General features: G+C 43.8%; 1 protein-coding gene across 2 annotated transcripts in view; it reads right to left on the bottom strand.

The window, feature by feature from the left end:
* Nucleotides 1-3269: 3269 nt before the first annotated feature.
* The window catches only part of ADCY8 (adenylate cyclase 8), a 261339-nt gene continuing 245401 nt past the window's right edge, over nucleotides 3270-19207 (bottom strand). For both annotated transcript variants that reach the window (XM_050801571.1, XM_050801572.1), the window contains 4 exons: nucleotides 17646-17792; nucleotides 8296-8388; nucleotides 6681-6795; nucleotides 3270-3846 (listed from right to left, as the gene is read on the bottom strand). In XM_050801571.1, the coding sequence (XP_050657528.1) occupies nucleotides 3359-3846; nucleotides 6681-6795; nucleotides 8296-8388; nucleotides 17646-17792 (843 nt within the window). In that variant the 3' untranslated portion in view covers nucleotides 3270-3358. The remainder of the gene's footprint in view (nucleotides 3847-6680; nucleotides 6796-8295; nucleotides 8389-17645; nucleotides 17793-19207) is intronic.

The following is a 19207-nucleotide window of genomic DNA, read 5'->3' as shown; positions in this document are numbered from 1 at the left end:
AATGGCTGTCATTCCTGTAAAATGGAGATGACAACATAGTTGTAACTTCCAGTGGAAAGCAGCTACAGTCCCACGGTTCCCAAAGAAGAAAGGAAGTGGTGAAACTGGTGTGGGGGCATTTCCGAGCTCAAGGTGACCCACATGGCTTTATGTGATGGCAGATTGGGAGGCAGCAGCTCCTCAAACCCAGTCCTTGAATGAAAGCTGCAGATACACTTGCCCATTCTCTAGGCAAGGCTGTGCTTGTCTCATGGGAGACTGTGCTTTTCCTACACAGACTGATGAATGGTGGAGGACCCACTTGAATCAGCTCCCAGAAGAGTAAGTCAAGAATACAGAGCTGTTGAGAAAGCCTCAACTAAACCTTATTGAATTTCTCCTTGTATTTCAGCATTTTGGGAACCATTCCCTAGGCATGTATTTATCCTTGACATTTCTAAAATCAAACCCCACATCTCAAAGGCATAGTTCAGAGATGGAAAAGGTAAGATTGATATCCCTGTCTAAAATACTATACCAGGTTTCCCAGAAACCACTTGATTTCAGGTTCTTTTAGTAAATGAGCTGAATGGACCAAAAAAGTGGGTAAACAGAAACATACTTCTAATTCAGGAAGACCATGTGTCTTCATGGCCCCCTCTAGACTCATGCAGGGCCCAAGAGGCTTGTTTTCTTAGCTATTCAACCACAAGCCAGTTTATGGCTCTGTCTCTTGTCCTTTTGCCTTAGTATGGAAAGACTACATCTGCTGGTGCCAATGAATGTGCTGATCTAGAGGGAAGGGACTCAATGTTTTGGTGCTGGATGAATTGGAGTAGAGGCCAGATGCCTACTTGATGGGCTCCTTGGCAATCTGATGGGAATTCTCAGCATCATCATGTCCCCTTGCTCTTCTCTTTCCTAGAGTCCTGAATGAAGTCACACCTCCCAGACCCAGGATGGAGCGTCCACCTCCTCCCTATGTTGTATCTTGAGGTTTGACATCGAGTCATGAACAGGTTCTGGGTGAAGCCTTACTTCACCCAGTAACCCCACTGTCACCCCCAAATTGGTGGCATCCACATGCCTGATGGTTCTTACCTTAGTTTCTGCCTAGTTATCTTGCCTAGGGCCAAATTCTTTTAGTCCAGGGACTTTGTCCTGAGTCCTAGCTCAGGGTTTAGAAACGAAGCCTTTCCCTACTAGCCTCTCTTCTTGAGGGTGGATCCAGCTCACCGTGGCTTGTCTGCTTATTGGAGTCTCTGCTGATACTGGCTGTGGCTTTGAGATGGGCTTTATGCTCTGGGGTAGATCAAAGCTTGATGATCCACATCAAGTTTTCTGTTTTTTAGATACTGTGCCTTCACAGCCTAACTACCTTTTGGAGACCAGCCTTTTTGCTAGCTTTGTTTGCCAAGCCTCGACCTACCTGAGCTCAGCTCCCCACCTGCATCTGGTGGTTCGAAGTCTCAGCAGGCATAAAGCTTTACTTTGTTTAAATGTCCTCAGTCTGTTGGACTGAACAACCCATGGGGCTTTCCTGACCTGGGATCCTCTGAGTCTATGAAGGTTGTAACAGCCTCTGGCATTGGTAGACAGCTTTACAGTATGCTAAGGCTTTTTGCACGTCATCTTCACATTCCATTGGGGCCTTGCACGAATTTGGAGTGGGGATACTTCTTTAATGTGTATATAGTTTCCTAGAGCAAACAGCATCCCAAATGTGGTTCAAAGTTCAAGGTTTAGCTGAACCTCAGTTCCCTCTCTGCTTTGTGCTTCAAGAGAAGACAGCTTTACTTCTAACATTAGGGTCCCACTTGAGATACCTCAGGTAGGTGTTTTTTTGAGGGTATATCTCCTGTGGATTTGTTACCTGGGGCTAAGTTTCTTTTAAATGGGATGGTGTTCAGAGTCAAGTGTTTAGAGAATAACTGGGATTTTGTAATTTTCATTCAATTACTTAAACCTTGTACCTCCAACATAGTGCTTATCAGAATAGCTTAGTGCTTATAAACATGGACTCTGGGCTCAGAAAGACTCAGGTACCTGTGGCATAGGCAATTCCATTTCACTTTTCCTTTTGGTAATGGAACACAGGAATAATCCATTCCCTAACTTCTCCCGCAGTGAAGTGGGACAGAAAGATGATGTATGCCTGGTAGCTAAGACCTTTTAAGTAATTCTCGTTTCTTTCCCTTTTTTCTCCTCGGTTGGCTGGATAGAGAGGAACAAGAAGAGAACTCCAATGCAGAAGGAGGTTAGGCCCCCCCAAAAAATTTCATGGGAGACCCCTTGACACATATCCAATAGAACAAGAGCAAGAAATACATCTTTTATTGTGTTTTAGCCACTAAGATTGGGAGTTATTTGTTATGGCAGTTGGCTTTTATTGAATAATACAGTTATGAGGCTAGTTCTATAATTAACTACATGGCCTTGGCCAAATCCTTGAATTTTTCTGGGCCTTCTCATCTGTATGAAATTTTCCTGGCAGTCTTGTGGTCATAAGCACGTAGGTGTCTTCCAGGAAACAGTGTGCTTGCCCACAGTAACTCACTTACCCATTGCCTTTCTCACTGTTCCTCCAATGTACTGGACTTGATCTGGGCTTTTGCACTTGCTGTTACTTTTTCTTATGAAACTTTTCTCTCAGGTCTTATGGATCACCTCTTTCTCATTATTTAGGGCCAATGTTTGACATCACATCTTCATAAAAGCCTTTCCTGGTGACTCAGTTAAATCAGCATCCCTATCCTCCCATTCTTTATCCCAAGTGGCCAATTTTCTTTGTTGCCTCTACTTCTATCTGAAAGCAGATTATTTATGTATTGGTTAATAAGAATATTATATATTATTCCCCAACCAGAAGGTTAGCTCTATAAGGGAAACACTTTTGCTAGGATTTCCCTGGAGCATAGGACAGTCATAGGAACATTGTAGGTGCTCAGCAAATACTGATGAATGTGCAGGCCAAATGCTGTTAGGATTACAGGAGGTAATTATGTAAAAAATTTGGCACTTGACCTGGTACATGGCAAGTGCTCAAAAATAGCAGATGGTGGTGAGTATCTGATTGTATGGAATTTCTGTTCACTTCACAGGTCCCTATTTTCCACCTAGTTGTAAGTCTCTCAAACTCTCAAAGTCAGAAACTAGATCTCATTTATCTTTGCTTCCCAATGAACCTTATACACAAGAGGTGACCAATAAATATTTGTGAAGGGAACATTTGAAGAGAACCTCAAATTGTGTCCTTGATCTGGTACATTCAAAGACCAACGAAACCATCCTTGTTCTAAAAAAAAGTAAACCTTTTTATTAGTATATTTATTTTATATATAAAAGAAATACAAAAAAAAGAAACACAAAGAAAATGCTTTTATGGCAAATCAGATTTGTCGGTGCCTTCAGCTTGGGCTCCAGGCTCCGTGCCGCTGGGTGACAACAAAGTCCGCCGGTTATAATGACCCTTGATGATTCCCGTGTTGTTGTTCTCATTGAGTAGCTGCTTCTGCCTTTGCCTATTGAGGGACTGGACAAGTCCCAGGACAACCGCAGCCAGGGAGTACTGCCCAGGCAGTCTTCTTGGGGGCAAGATGAATGGGTTGGGTTGGACTCTTCCCAGGAGAAAGTACGTTTTGATTTTTCCTTCCTGTTCACTGATGCCCTTCACATAGATCTCCCCTCGGTAATCAAAGGCAAAGCCCTGGTCCTTCAGGATGAGATAGGTCTCCTCTGGGACTTGGATCCGGCCACTAACCCCTGTGCTGTCCATTCGGCTTGCCAGGTTCACAGTTTTGCCCCAAATGTCATACTGTGGTTTCTTAGCGCCGATAACGCCAGCTACCACTGAGCCGTGGCTGATGCCTAGGGGGTGAACCAAAGGAGCAAGAAGTCAGAGGCAGAAGAGGTACACTGGGGGTGTCAGAGGGAGAAGAGGGACATTGGGGTGTCTAGACCCCTCCCTGGGATAGTGATCATTATGTGTGAGGTCTCTGTGGATGAACGGGACGTCCAGATCCTGCCCCCAGTCACTTATTAGATTACCTATTTGCACCTCACTTTTCTCATCAATAGACTGGAAATAATTAAAGGAATATTTAGTGAGATAATATAAATAAAACCACTGTGGCATAGTGCCTGGCAACCAGTGAGTGTTCAATTGAATATAATTATTATTTTCATATGAACATTGACTTGTCTCAGTCCGTGGGATGATCAGAGCATGGACCAGAAGTCAGGACCCTGGGATCTCCTGCTTCTACTGACATAGTGCTCTGAGAGCCTGGACAGACCTTTTTCCTCTCTGTTTTAGCCCAGGTCCTCAGTATCATTCCCTTGGTCCATGGCGATGGCTTTCTAACTGTCCTCCCTGTCTCCTCCCTTGTCCCCTTGAGCTCATCCTCCATACTGCTGCAGGAGCGGGAGGGCTCTTTCTGATCAAGTTGCACATCTGATCAAGTTATGACTCACTTAAATATCTTCCAGGGCTCCTTTCCCTTACAGGATAAAGCTAATGATCCTTAGAATCACAATCAAGAACTTCTCTCATATAGCTTTTGCCTGATTTTCCAGCCTGATTTATCCCACTCTCTTCCTTACTGCTGCATTATAGCCACACTGAACTGCTGGAGTTTTCCTAATCTTCCAGCCAGTTACCCACCTTTGTGCCTTTGTCCTGACTTTCTCCCTTCTTGGGCTATTACTTCCCCACACTTCCACAGTTTATCTGGTAAATACTTTTAAAGACAGTTTCAGTGCCTCCTTTGCTAGGAAACACAGAATTCTAGAAATTCTAGCATTTCACCAAACATGTTAGTGGGCATGTATGTCTCCAATAGACAGAATTATTTCATTCTACAAACATTGACTAGGCACTTGCTATGAGCCAGGTACAGTCCTAGGCATTGGGGATATGGTGGGAAAGGAAAGAAATACAGCCCTGGTCCCCATGGAATTTACCTTCTACTGGGGAGAGATAGAAAATAATTTTACAAATGTAATGTAATATTAATGAGTGATTAGGACTACAAAGAAAAATCCATGTAGGTAAAAGAATGGAGAAAGATGGAAGAGAGTATATTTTGGAGTAAGGGGGTTAGCAAAGACCTTGTTGAGCAGAGATTTGAAGAAAGTGGTGGGAATAGCCATGCAGGTATCTGGATAAGATTATTCCAAGCCGAGGCAAAAGCAAGACACACATACACACTGATATAATTGACTGGAAATTTGAAAATCTCACTCTATAGAGTACATGGGAATCACAATGATAGTTAGCTCTTTAAAATTTGCAGAGAACTTTGACAGCCAATATCCCATTTGATTCTCGTATTATTATTGTGAGGTAGGGAGGCAGAGGAGGTAATAATTTAACACCCAGCTTACATAGGAGGAAACGGAGACACGGAAGGTTTAAATGATTCACCCAAAGTCATACAGCTGGTTACAGCAGACCCAAAACACAAATTGAGATGCTTAATTCAGTTGGGAAGTTAATTTTCCAACCTCTGAGATCAGTGAAACTATACTAGGAGTATAATATGTCATGACAAGGGTTGACCCTGATTTGGCAACATCTTCAGAATTTACTTGGAATATCTCTCTTCAGCATTATGGTTCCCTTTTTATTCCCGGTCCAATTGTGTAGTCAACAATTTCAGAAATGACATTGATAAGATTGATGGAAGCTGTGGGAACAAGCCTTGAACATCCCATCCATAGATCAAAAACAAAATATAAGCCCTTTAATGCAAAGAACAAAGACATATGGCATTCCTTAGATCTGACAAGTCAGGTATTGGTATCTCTTGACCTCTTTTTCTTAAAAGCTGCTAAGGTAGAAGCAGATAAAGTAAAATGGCATATCAGCCAGAAGATGTCTACAATGTGAGAACTGTAGCAAAAGTTATTTTAAACTGCACTCTGGCAGCCAAAATGTCATTGTCTCAGAGTTAGGAAATGCTGGAGCTGCTGCTGGTGTGACTGTTTGGCTGTGTGATCTTAGGCTAGTTACTCCCTTTTTCTACGCCCATGTTTACTCATCTACAAAATGAGAATGTGGACTAGACGGGGGGTTTTCAGACTGCATTTTAGGAGATCATTGAGGCTCAGTAGAGATGTGGAAGGAATGGCATATTATAAAGGATTATTATTGATTGCAGTGATTATTGTTATGTTGTTGCTTTGCACAATGGTGTCTTTAAGCCCAAAGAAAGGGTGAGCTTTGTAGCTGAGTAAAGCCTGTCCCTGGAAATATATTATCTGCCATCCCCAGGAGTAGAGTCCTGCTTTTGTCTGAAGGAATTATCCTGAAGACCCTGAGAGCAATACAATGACCACAAGCATTGAGCTACCCAGGAGTCAGAATTAAATGACTAATTAGTCAGCTACATCTCTATGCACGACCTTGCATGGGCGGGCAAGTTGGAAGAGAGTTTCACAATCGTCTAGCATTTGCCAAAGGCTGGCTGCTTTGTATTTCTGCACACAAGCCAGTATCCTACTCTTGTTTCCAGCATCTCGACTGAGAGGAAACTAAGAAAAGACCTGAGCTGACCCTGTCCCTATCCTTGGCAGGGTCATGCTAGGTCTATTGCATTCTGCAGGAAAAAGCTTCCCTGGATTGGTGCCCAAGGCAGGGGAGGGTCTGTCGGAGCAAGGTCAGCTGGCTCTATCAGGCCCCACCTGCAGCTGCTACTCACCAATCCGGAGTTCAAAATTGTTGAATGAATGCTTGTTGATCTCCTGTATGCTTTCTGTCAGGGCGAGTGAGAAGTCAGCCAGAGCGCACAAATGTCCCCACTTGTCTTCACATTGCTGAAGCAAACATGAGGAGAAGAATTCATTTAATGTGGAATGTGGGGAACATTAACATTTCTGCAGCAGGGGCTTTACATCCTAACCCAACCCTACCTGCACATCCCTTAAAGGAAATAATCATGTGGGTGAATCCCTCTACCCTCAAGTCACCGGTATCTCAGAACACGGGAAGACATGATATTTGCTTGCAAGAGTGTAGTATATGTGGGTCATTGTGTTCCTTCGTCCACATCTACACCTGTCTGTTCAGGTTGATGTAGCATCAATTCCTGAGTGTATGCTCACTGGCGTGTGTGTGAATGGGTGTGAGTGTATGTGTGTATGTGAGTGTGTGTTGGGGGGGTGTGTGGGTATGTGTATGTGCTCTGTGTATGTGTAGCTTTTCCAATCTAAGAACTATTTCCTTTGAATTGCTCACAGTGTGTGTTTAAGGGATACATTTGCTTACAAAACTCCTAAGAGAAGTGCTGCATAAGCCTCTGGGCCTCTCTGAACCTCAGTTTCCAAATCTATAAAATGGGGATAAGCATACTTGCCCTTCCTACTTCGTAGGTATTGAATGACATTTTTTATATGAGAGAACTTTGTGCCCCTGTAGAACAGAGGTTAGCAAATAGTTTCAATAAAGGCCAGATAGCCAATATTTTAAGCTTTGTGAACCATATGGTCTTTGTTGTGACCCTCAACATTGCATTTTAGCTTGAAAGGAGGAATAGGCAAAATAGAAGTGAATGGGCATGACTGTGTTCCAATGAAGTTTTATTTATAAAAACAGAGGGTGGGCCAGATTTGACCTGTGGGCTGTAGTTTTCTGATCCCTGCTGCACACATACCAAATAATAACCAGCCTGAGTTTCGTCCCAGATAGTCACTCTTGAAGTATTTTGTTGTTTTTAGTTGGAAAAAAGCATAGGAAGGATTGGAAGAAACTGATGAGAATTCCATTTCCCCAAGTATCTGGACTCATATTCATTTAACACTAACTGAGGACTTTACTAAATGCAAGGCTTTGCTTGGGGAGCATGACATTATCTAAGATAATTCATCCATTAACCCTGGAAGGTAGACAGTGTTGCTATTTAACACCAGTGCCTGGAACACAGTCAACACTCCAAAAAGCAGCAGCTAGCATTATTATTATGTAAGACTTTTGAAAGACAAAATAAAGATAAGAAAAAAGAGGCAACTATTAGGGGTTTAGTAAGATCCACAATGAAATCACAATAGGGTATTTCTTGGCTCTTGATTTTGTTCAAGGGAACAATGAGGTTCAGAACAAAGCTAGAAGTTTCTCAAAAAAGCAGCATGTCTTCATCTGGTAGACTCTACTTACCTTGGGGGCAAATCCACATCACATAACTATTACAATCCAGTCCATTAGATTTTCTCCCTATCTTTCCCCAAGGATCTTGGCGACAGAGGCTTCACCACCGTCGGTGACACGACAACAGCAAGACCCCTGCATTGCGTTGTGACTGAGTTCAAAGAGTCTTTTACCTGTTTTTCAGGAGATAGGCCTGACACGGCCATGTAGGTGCTGCCAATGGTCTTAATCTTTTCAATGTCTTGAAATCGGTCTTCACCAAGCAACTGAAAGAGAGCCAGGCAATGGTGTTAGCCCTGGTGTTTATTCTTCCAGCAGCCTGGGGCTCCTGAAAACAGACCCTTGGCTCACAATGAGCTACCTCTGATGGTTCAGCATCCTCAAGTTATCTGCTTTTCTCTCTGAGAATCATGCTTTCAGCCAGTCACATATATTTGATGAGCACTTGCTAAGGGTCAGGAGTGGAGATGGGTGTTGCCTGGTACTCTTTAAGAGGTAGGTCTGCCCCTTCACATGTAAGTCAGATCATGTCTCTGCTCTGTGCAAAACCCTGCTATGGCTTCCTGTTTTACTCAAGGTCAAAGCCAGTCTTCAATGTGACTTGCAAAACTTGCCAAGACCTGTCCCCTCTCTTTTTGTCTCCCTCTCTCACTCTGCTCCAGCTGCACTGATCTCCTTTGCCCTTTGCCACACTGACCTGAGAACAAGCCAAGCCTGCTTCAGCCTCAGGACTTCTGCACCTGTTGTTCCCTTGCTGAGCTACTCTTCCTTCGGACAACTGCATGGCTTACTCCCTCACCTCCTACAGGTCTTTCTTCAAATCCCATCTTTGCAGTGCAGTCTTTTTGACCACCATATTTAAAATTGAACACAGCATCCCATCCCCACATACATATTCTTTCTTCCTTCCCCACATACATATTCTTATCTTCCTTCCCTGTTTTACCTTCTCTCCTTAGCACTTATCCCTGATATTGCTTATTTATTATCCTCTTCCTCATGGGAATGTAATATTCCTGGAGCACATATTTTCCCCTGTTGTGTTTACTACTCAGCACCTGGTCAGAGTGTAGAGACGAATGAATGAGTGAATGATTAAATGAAAGAATGGGTACAATCCTAGGACATTTCCTCTACCTTTACCTGCGGTTTGGGTTTTAATGCTAAGAGAGGGAAACCTTGGTGTCTTATTAGCAACGGTGGTAGGCAGAATAATGCTTCCTGAACCTAGACCCCAAAGATGCCCGTGTCTTAATTCCTGGAACCTGTGCATATGTCACTTTACATGGCAAAAGGGACTTGGCAGGTGTGATAAGGCAAAGGATCTTGAGGTGGGGAGGTTTCCTGGATTATCTGGATGGGCTCGATCTAATCACAAGGTCATTATAAGTGAAAGAGGGAGGCAGGACAATCAGAGAAGGAGTTGTTATGGTGGAAGAAGAAGTCTGAGTGACCTGATTGCTTGCTTTGCAGATGGAGGGAGAAGGCAATGAATCAACAAATGCAGGTAGTCTCTAGAAGCAAGAAAAGGCAAAGAAACAGATTCTCCCCTAGAGCTTCTGGAAGGAGCACAGCCCTGTAAGATTCATTTTGGATTTCTGACCTCCAAACAGTAAGATTATAGATTTCTGTTGTTTCAAGCCACTAAATTTGTAGTCATTTGTTATAGCAGCAGTAGCAAACTAATACAATCACTATTCATTGAGTTCTTATATGTTGGATAAACAAGATACATGAGCTCTACCAACCCAAGTACAGAGGTCAGATGTTAAAAACAAATACACAAAACATGCCCTAGTTCAATTTTAATAGAGTTTATGTTGGAAATATACAGGGTAGAGGGATGAGGAGATCAGGCCATTTTGATCTAATCTGGAGAATCTTGGAAGGGATCCCTCAGCAAGTGATTTCCAGCTTCAGTTCTAAAGGGTGGGGAGGGGTTTTTCTAGCAGTGAGTGAATGAATTTGTGTGTGTTGGGGAAGCTGGGGTCATGGTAAGGGGAACATCCAGAAATAGGGGTCAGCATAGATGAGGTCTGGAGGTTGGGGAGAATGCACAGAAGGTCCACAGAGTGAAGAAGAGGCCAGTTTGGCCACGGTGTGGTAAGCCAGGCTTTAAGTTGAAGGAAAGGAAATTCCTTTGAATTTCCCCAAAGTAATCTCTCGATGATGTAGTTTCCAGATCTATAGTACTCTGTTTACACGTTCACGCCCTTTCCCAAATTCTTGGGAACAGCATGGGCCAACGACTAGAACATGGTTCTGTGTGGTTCAGCACAGCTGGGTTGGGACTCCTCTGCTTTTACACTACATACTTTTGGGCTCAAAGTCAAAACTAAACAGGAATAAATCCTGTTCTCATGAAGCTTATACTCTATTGTGGGTGAAGAACAATCAAAAAGAAATTTTATGGCAGGCTGTATGCTGATGGGAAAGATCTAGCAGAGAGGGTGATGGATGGAGTTGGGGACAAAGACAGAATAGCCGCAGCAGCATGCCTAGGTGACAAGGGATGGGACCTATGCATGCCTGTGGGGCTCGGCCCTCACCAGGAGCCCTGAGAGTTCCTCCCCATTCCTGGAGAGAAGGCACATGTGTGCACACAGGGGCAGGTGCAGGTAAGTGGAGAGGGCTGGAGAAGTGCCTGGAGAAGACAGGAAAAGTGTGCTGATCTCTGGTTTAAGAAATTGCTTTTGACATACTGATTTAAAGGCAGGAACTAGCTCTAGCCTTCCTCTTACATGTTGTCTGCCCAGGGGCTATGGCGTAGGTATTTCTCGGTTTCAAGGAGAAAGTACCTGAGACTTGGTGATGGAGCTGGCTCACCTCCCAGGCTGCATAGGGCACAGTTTTAACCTCACATCTGGTGTGAGCCTTTGGCAGGAGATTATAGTGCACACCTGCTTCTCCAGGCACTTCTACAGCTCACTCTACTTACCTGCACCTGTGTGCACACATGTGCCTCTCTCCAGGTGTGGGGAGAAACTCTCAGTGCTCCTGCTGAGGGCCGAGCCCCACAGGTATTCACAGGCTACATCCCTTGTAGGCATGCTGCTCCAGCATTCTCCTTTGTCCCTGACTCCATCCATCTCACCCTCTCTGCCAGATCTTTCCCATCGGCATACAGCCTGCTATGAAATTTCTTATCCTACAGAAGTATTTCTTGACATCGTTTTCCTTTCTACTTGTCTCCTGTACAACTTCTGAAAAGAGTTGTCTAGACTGATTGCTTCCAATTTCCTCCTCCTCATTTTTTCCTAAGCCCAGTCTTGCCATGCCACTGAAACTGCTCCTGTCCAGGTCCCGGAGGCCCTCCATGTCCCATGCTGCTTGCTGTCCTCAGCCTCACTTCTCTTGGTCTACCAGCAGCACTAGAGTGAAGTGATGAGATCTTGGCTCACTGCAACCTCCACTTTCTGGGTTCAAGTGGTTCCCCTGCCTCAGCCTCCTGAGTAGCTGGGATCACAGGTGCCCACCACCACGCCTGGCTCATTTTTTGTATTTTTAGTAGAGATCGGGTTTCACTATGTTGACTGGGCTGGTCTTGAACTCCTGACCTCGTGATCCACCCGCCTCGGCCTCCCAAAGTGCTGGGATTACAGGTGTGAGCCACAGCGGCCGGCCTCTGTTGTTTTAAGACACCAAATGTGTGGTACTTTGTTACAGCCACACTAGAACAAACACACATAATAATAAAATGAACATTTAATGATCATAATCATGTGCCAAGTGTATTAGTATGCTCAAGCAGCCATAATCAAAACAACTTAAACAACAGAAACTCATTTCTCACAGCACATGAATTTTGGGGAGGAGATGCTATTCAGTCCATCGCGTCAAATACAGTCTTAAGTGCTTTTTAATCTTTGCATTTAACTTACAATGACCCTACTGTATCTCATTTTGTAGATGGGAAAACTGAGGTGCATAGAGGGATTAAATAACTTGCTTAAGGACACAGAGTGAGAAAACAGCTAAATTACATACATTTAAAGCCCTTGCAGGTAACCATTAGATTAAAAATTCCAGGCTAGGGATGGTGGCTCACATCTGGAATCACAGCACTTTGGGAGGCTGAGGCAGGCAGATCACTTGAGGTCAGGAGTTCGAGACCAACCTGGCCTATGTGGTGAAACCCCCATCTCTACTAAAAATAAAAACTCCACAGTAGCTCATATTTTTAAAAATATTCAAAGCATAAATTAAACATTTTAAAGAGATTAAAAAGTAGACTGGAAGAGAGGATGTCCGCATATACTGGGGCACAGAACTAGGGGCTCTGCCTCCAGTGATCATCTGTTTCTCTGAGTGGCACTTTGAGCTTAATATTCTCAGATCCATTTTGCAGATGAATCAGCAGAGGCTCCATGTGGTAAAATAATGTGTCCCAAGGTCCCAGGGTGAGAGAGGGGAGACAGGACCACACATAATTTTCAGGGCTCAGTGCAAAATGAAAAATGTGGAACACCTTTTTCAAAAATTAAGATGTCCACGAGAGCAACAGCAGAACATCAAAACAAATGTGGGTCCCTTTTGTGACTGCACAGGCTGCACGCTTGTGAAGCTGGTCCCGAGTGGGAGAGCTAGGATCAAACTCAAACCTCACTGATTCCCAAGTCTAAACTTTGTCTTCTTATTCCCACTCTTAGAAGACATTTAGATGCAATTTCTGATTTTCTCGCCTTTGCTTCCATTTAAGATTGTAATATCCTCAGGGTCTCGTGTCATCCTGGGGTGGACAGACAGGCAGACGGAGCGGAAGATGGGTTCTCTACAGACTCTCTTGTTTCGGGCATCATCTTAAAATTAATCAGGGGCTAAGAAACTTGGAAAATTCCTCCTTGAAACTCTTCTGGGAACATGGAGAACACAGGAAGGTGCTTTGCTTTGGGGTGTGTGTGTGTGTGTGTGTGTGTGTGTGTGTGTGTGTGTAGCCTGATTTACAGCAGGGGCAGCCTTTGTTTATTATTTTTGTTTCTTGAACTAAAGTGAAGACCCTCTTCTGCTCTTACAGAGATTCTGCCAGTTGTGCCCAGGATATGCAGGTCTTCAGCCTTGGATCATGACTGAGCTTTGCTTTCAGACACTAACCAAACATATTTGGTGTTTTGGCAGCCCTTCAGCTGCTAATGTTTCAGCTTTAAAATCCTGGAACATCTTCAATTGCTCACCTCCCTCCCTCTGCCTCCCTGTAACTACTTTCCCCCAGCTTTCTGCTGGTGGTGGACTGATCTGATATGGTCCTGTGGAGAGCAGGTACTTTTCCTTCTCTTTTCTTCAGAACCACTTGGCCAAGAGCCAGCTTCAGGCTCTGGTAAGCCTCCCCCCAGAAGATAATTTGGAGGCAGAAAGGAACTTCATTATCTCATTTAATATCCACGCAGCAGATTTATTTACTCTATAGCTAAAATTGTCTGCAGGCATAGCGTGGTCCCTGATCAGCCCATTTGTTCACTAGAGCAAATGGAGAAGTTAGATGTGAGAGGGCTCTTCAACCCTTTGTTGAGGTAGGAGCGGTGGGGTGAGGAGCCCTTGAGTTGGGTTATTGCAAACACAGTCTTGGAGAGTGTGATCTGTGAAAAGTTCAGCTTTTCTCTGAACCAGGAAAGAATTTTGCATGATCTCAGATTCCTGTGGTAATTATATCAGCGAGAAGAGAAGCATCAGTATTAAAGTGAACAGCAGGCGTCTGGCTGGAACTCAGCCAGGCAGAATCTAGAGGGCCTCTCTTGACATTTAAAAAAAAAAAAAAAAAGGCATGCCCGAGTGACCCAAGGACCTACACAGGCAAAGCTGAGAGTGTTTGGGCTGGCAATTCAGGCTGCATTTTTATTTTTCCTGTTGACTATATTCTCCCCTACCTTCCCCACGCCCTACCCTTTCTCTTCCACCTCCTCCCCTTTCCTCCTCTTTTCATCCTTCTTCTCTTCATCGCTGCCTCTCTTCTCTCTCCTGTCTCCCCTCCTCCTTATCTACTTCTCCTCCTCCTCCTCTTAATCATACTTTTCCTCCTGGTCGATCGCCCATGTTCTAAAGAACCCAGCCTCCTAGACCAATCCCCTTTTCTCCAACTTCCCTCTGCAAACACCAGTTTCAACCACTAGGGGCACTGCCCTCTTTCTCTGCTTTCCAAGTCTGGAGTGTCTACAATTTGGTTCACCGAAATGCAAATGTAATTCAAACGTACTTTATTCGTTACAAGTTTAAAATATGAGAAGGAGCACTTTTGGAAGATGAGTTACTATGAAGTCCAACCTGAGGCCCACTGGCCGCCTGTGACCCAGGGCAGCTTTGAATGTGGTCCAACACAAATTTGTAAACTGTCTTAAAACTTTATGAGGTTTTTTTGTGGCGAATTTTTAAAAACCCATCAGCTATCCTGAGTGTTAGTGTATTTTATATGTAGCCCAAGACAATTCTTCTTTCAATGTGGCCCAAGGAAGCCAAAACACTGGACACCCCTGCTGTAAAGTTTAAAATACAACAAAGCCTGACGTCTTAACCTTTAGTCAGATATTTTTAATAGGGTAATTTAAAAAAATTGGAAGTATATTTTGAATTGCGTTAACCTATCTTCACCTTACTATCTGCCAGCTTGTTTCTGTCCTCCCATTAATGAATTAATTCCTTTAGCAAGTACTTAGCAAGTATCTGTCATGTTCATCTCTTATGTGCTAGACACAGAGTTGGGCCCTGGAGACATAACAAGATACAAGAATATGGTTTCTATCTTAGTGAGCCTATGGCCTAGCATAGAGGATAGGAGGTAAAGGTGCTATTGTCACAAAATTGCCTTCCCTTCCCCACCTTACAAGGCCCTCTGTACTAGTACACTTACCAGTGACTTCTTGTGTTAGGGCAACTCATAGTCACCCTGCCTCCCACTGGATGGTGAAGCCTTGGGAGGCAAGAAGTGATCATGTCTTATCCATCTTGACCCCCTACAACCATCCCAGGGCAACTACGATAACCGTATTTGGGGTTATGACTTCAAAATCATTACCATGAAATGCCACGTAAGTGAGAAACAGTGCAACACAAATGATTACAAATCAAAGCAGTATGGGAGACTGGTGTTCAAATCTTGGCTTTGCCACTTAGTGGTTATGTGACCCTGGTCATTTTTGGTGTTTCTAAGTCTCAGCTTTGCTTATTTTTAAAATGAAGGCTGATAATTCCTAGCCTAAGGGTTTGTGTGAGAGGTAAATAACTATTAAATGATATATATTGAAAATGCTTTGCATTTCTGGCAACACTTGTAAAAACCCATAGAGATTAGTAACATGGGCTGGCTTCTACCCTAGAACTAAGTGGCTAGTGGATGGTAAACAGGGTGGTACTGAAGGGTTTCAGCCTCTATGATAGGAGGTTTCTCAGAGTATAAGTTTTTCACTAAAAAAGGAGTGACAACATTTACCTGGATAGAGGCCTTCAAAAGTAGAAGTAATGTTTGAATTTACTGTTAAATGAATGTTAACTTTTCAGCTGGTCATGGAGTCAAGGGAGAGAGAATAGGGTAAGGGCGAGGATGGCATGGCCTCCACGCACAAAGCACAGTGAGTGAGAGCCAGGTGGGCTTTTTGGCTTGTAAGTAGTCAGGTAGTCAGGTGGTGCTGGCCAGGCGGCATGCAGTGAGAGGTAAGGCTGGAGAGGAGGCAGGGACAGTAAGTGCAAGGCCCCCAGTGACCTGCTAGAGTTGATGAAGGGGAGCCACGGAAGGGTTTAGGCTTCAAAGGGATGTGACAAAATAGTCCTGCCTTTGGTGGTTGCTAATGGTGAGATGCAGGCAGGGAGAGCAGATAGGAGTGGACTGCCGTTGTCTAGGAGAGAAATGATATGGCCTGAAGCAAGATAAAAGCAGCATTGATGGTGAGAAAAAGGCAGGTGTGAGAGCTATTAAGAAAGTTGATGAGATGTCTGTACACCCACGTTCATCTCAGCACGTTCACAACAGGCAAACTATGGAATCAGCCTAAACGTCCATTGAGAAATGAATGGATACACACACATGCGCATGCACACACACACACACACCGCACACATACACATATACACATACACAGTGGAATACTATTCAGCCACAAAAAGAAGGAAGACCTGTCATTTGCAACAACATGGATGGGCCTGGAGGATACGATGCTAAATGAAATACGCCAGGTACAGAAAAACAAATACATATGATATCACTTATACGTGGAATCTAAAAACGTCAAACTCAGAAGCAAAGAGTGGAATGGTGGTTATCAGAACCTGGGGGGTGGGGTGGGAACAGGGAGATATTAGTTAAAGGGTATAAAGTTTTGGTTAGACAAGAGGAATATATTCTGGAGATCTATTGCATAGCATAGTGACTATAGTTCATAATAATGTATTGCATACTTGAAAATTGCCAAGAGAGTAGATCTTAAATATTTTTGTCACAAAAAAGTGGTAAGACATGAGGTGATGGATATGTTAATTAGCTTAATGTAATCATTCCACGATGCACACATATATCAAAACATCACATTTTGCACCATAAATATCTACAATGGAAAGAAAGACTTCACTGGACTCAGTAGCTGGATCGAATGTAGGGATGGAGGGAGAGGATGCTATTTAGAGTGATACGGTAGTTACTTTTGTTTCCCACCCCAAGCCCTTTGTGGGGCCATCCTCCAAAATGTCATGAGTGCTGGCTACTTACAATGCATTGCCGTACCTTTTTTTGGATAATTTGCCTGGCCTCATGAGAACTCCCTTGCTAGAAATACCACAGCAGCCCATGACCAACAATGACTGACCAATACGGGTATCCAAAAGCCTGGCCCCCTGCCTCAGTGTGAGACAGTTGTACCATTCATGTCCCTGAGTTTCCTCTGGGGTTAGGCAGGGATTTGGCTTCTTCCATAGCATTTTCTCAATGAATCACTTGCTTCCCATCTCAGGCTTAAGTAACTGGATGGACACTGGTGTCCTTCAAGATGGGGAATGGGGGAGGAGAAGGCCCACTTGTGTCAAGTTTATGAATGGAACTGAAGTACAGCATGAGTATTTCCCCTCACAGAATGTGTTCACTAGACTAATGGAGCCTGGAGGAAGAAACTGCTATCTGTAGTATGTTTATACTTGCAATTAGTTCTCTGACCAACTGCAAATGGACAGTTTTATCTTTGACACTTTGAGAAGATGGAGCAATGCCTGCGTCGGCGTCCAGCCTCTGTGGTGTCAGTGCCTGAGTAGTATTGGCCTCATACAGGCTTCTAGTCAAGTCCTGCCTTTTGCCATCTGCCAGCTGTGTGACACTGGGTTACGTTACTTAGCCTCCCTGAGCCTTATGTTCCTGATCCCCCAAATAGAGAAACAATAGCATTTAACTCAGGTGATAGTTGTGATGATTAATCAGATAATGCATGTTTGTGTTATAATGCAGGCTGGAACTCCATAAGTGCAAAAAAATATATAAGTAATTCCTACAATGAGTAACACAATGCTTTGACAATGATGCCCGTTTGTGATTGTAAATGTCCCCAGCTTAGTTTACCTCATCGAAGTCAGCAATGATCTCATTCAGCAAGCGCAGGCATTCCACTCCCTGGTTATTCATTTCAGTCTGAGAGTAAAAGTCCGCAAATCCTGGGATGGAGGCAAACATCACCCCAACAGCATCATAGGATTGAGAATACAGCTCCTGGACAGAGACACACAGAGGGCACCAGAATTGGTCATCAGAGGTTTGGTTCTGCAATGATGCTTCCTGTGCATACATGTGTGTACGCAGGGGCACAGGCACCCACCCACAGAGAGAGAGAAAATGAGGCTTGGATATTGTTATGTCAACACTGTGTGTCTTACTCCACGTGGGCTGCTATAACAAAATACCTCAGACTGAGTGACTTATAAACAACAGCAATTTATTTCTCACAGTTCTGGAGGCTGAGAAGTCCAAGATCAAGGTACTGGCAGATTTGATGTCTGGTGAGGACTCACTTTCTGGTTCAGAGATGGAGATTTCTCACTGTGTCCTCAAGTGGTGGAAGAAGCAAGGCAAGTCTTTGGGGCCTTTTAAAATAAGGGCACTAATCCCATCCATGAGGGTTTTCACCTTCATGATCTAATCACCTCCTAAAGTTCCCACCTCCTAATACCATCACCTTGTGAGTTAGGATTTCAACATACGGATTCTGGAGGATCATGAATATTCAGTCCATTGCACCACAACCACAGCATCATCACCATATGGAAAGCGATGACTGAAAATTCATAGTCTCCAGCCTCAGCTGGGCCCTGAGTTCTGACTGCAAGTTCATTCATTCTTGGTCAGCTTCCTTTTCTTTTCTCCTCAATGGCTAGTCCAAACCCTCAGATCTCCACTTAACCCTCTACTCTGTTTCTCTCAGTGGATGATCTTACCTTTCTACTTCATTGAGAACATGGTGGTGGCTCTTGGTGGTGACTTACCTCTGTTCCAATCCTCATAGACTTGTCCGTTATTCATTTTCTTCTCTTTCACTTCAACCCCAGGTGATGATGTGTCTGTCTTTCCTTCTCTTGCTGAAGGTCAATACTTGTACCTGATCATTTTATAACTTCTTCAGCAACTTACTTTTTCAGTGATCCTTTTCTTTCTCATTTTTTTCTCCTGGCCTCCTCTCCCTGCTCCTCCTCATCCTCTAAGAGTCTCTTCTAAGAAAAAGAACAAAGTGGCCTGGATCCTGCAGACACTTGTGGCTATCAACCAGTTTCTCTCCTTCTTGTTTCCAAACTTCTCAAACTAGTTATCTTCACTGCCTATTCCCATGCTCTTAATGCAGCTGGAATGAAATGAACTAAGAACAGTCTAGCCTGCCGGTCAAAGTGGAAAAATCAATGTACACATGTAACTTTACATCCTACTGGATACCTGCAGATTGGTGTTTTTGTTGATCACCCCAAGATCTTGATTCTCTTGACTTTTTATGCTTTAGTGATGTCCTTTGCTTTTCTCATGCCTGGCCCCTTTGAGAAGGCCCCCCCCCTTTTTTGCTTCTCTTCCGCCTTACATGTTGGTGATTGCTATGGTTCTGTCCTTGGCCAACTGAATTGTTCAATTTTACAGACTTGCCT

The sequence above is a fragment of the Macaca thibetana genome, chromosome 8, assembly GCF_024542745.1.
Source record: "Macaca thibetana thibetana isolate TM-01 chromosome 8, ASM2454274v1, whole genome shotgun sequence".
Lineage (NCBI taxonomy): Eukaryota > Metazoa > Chordata > Mammalia > Primates > Cercopithecidae > Macaca > Macaca thibetana.
This window is presented reverse-complemented; position numbering and strand designations above follow the sequence as displayed.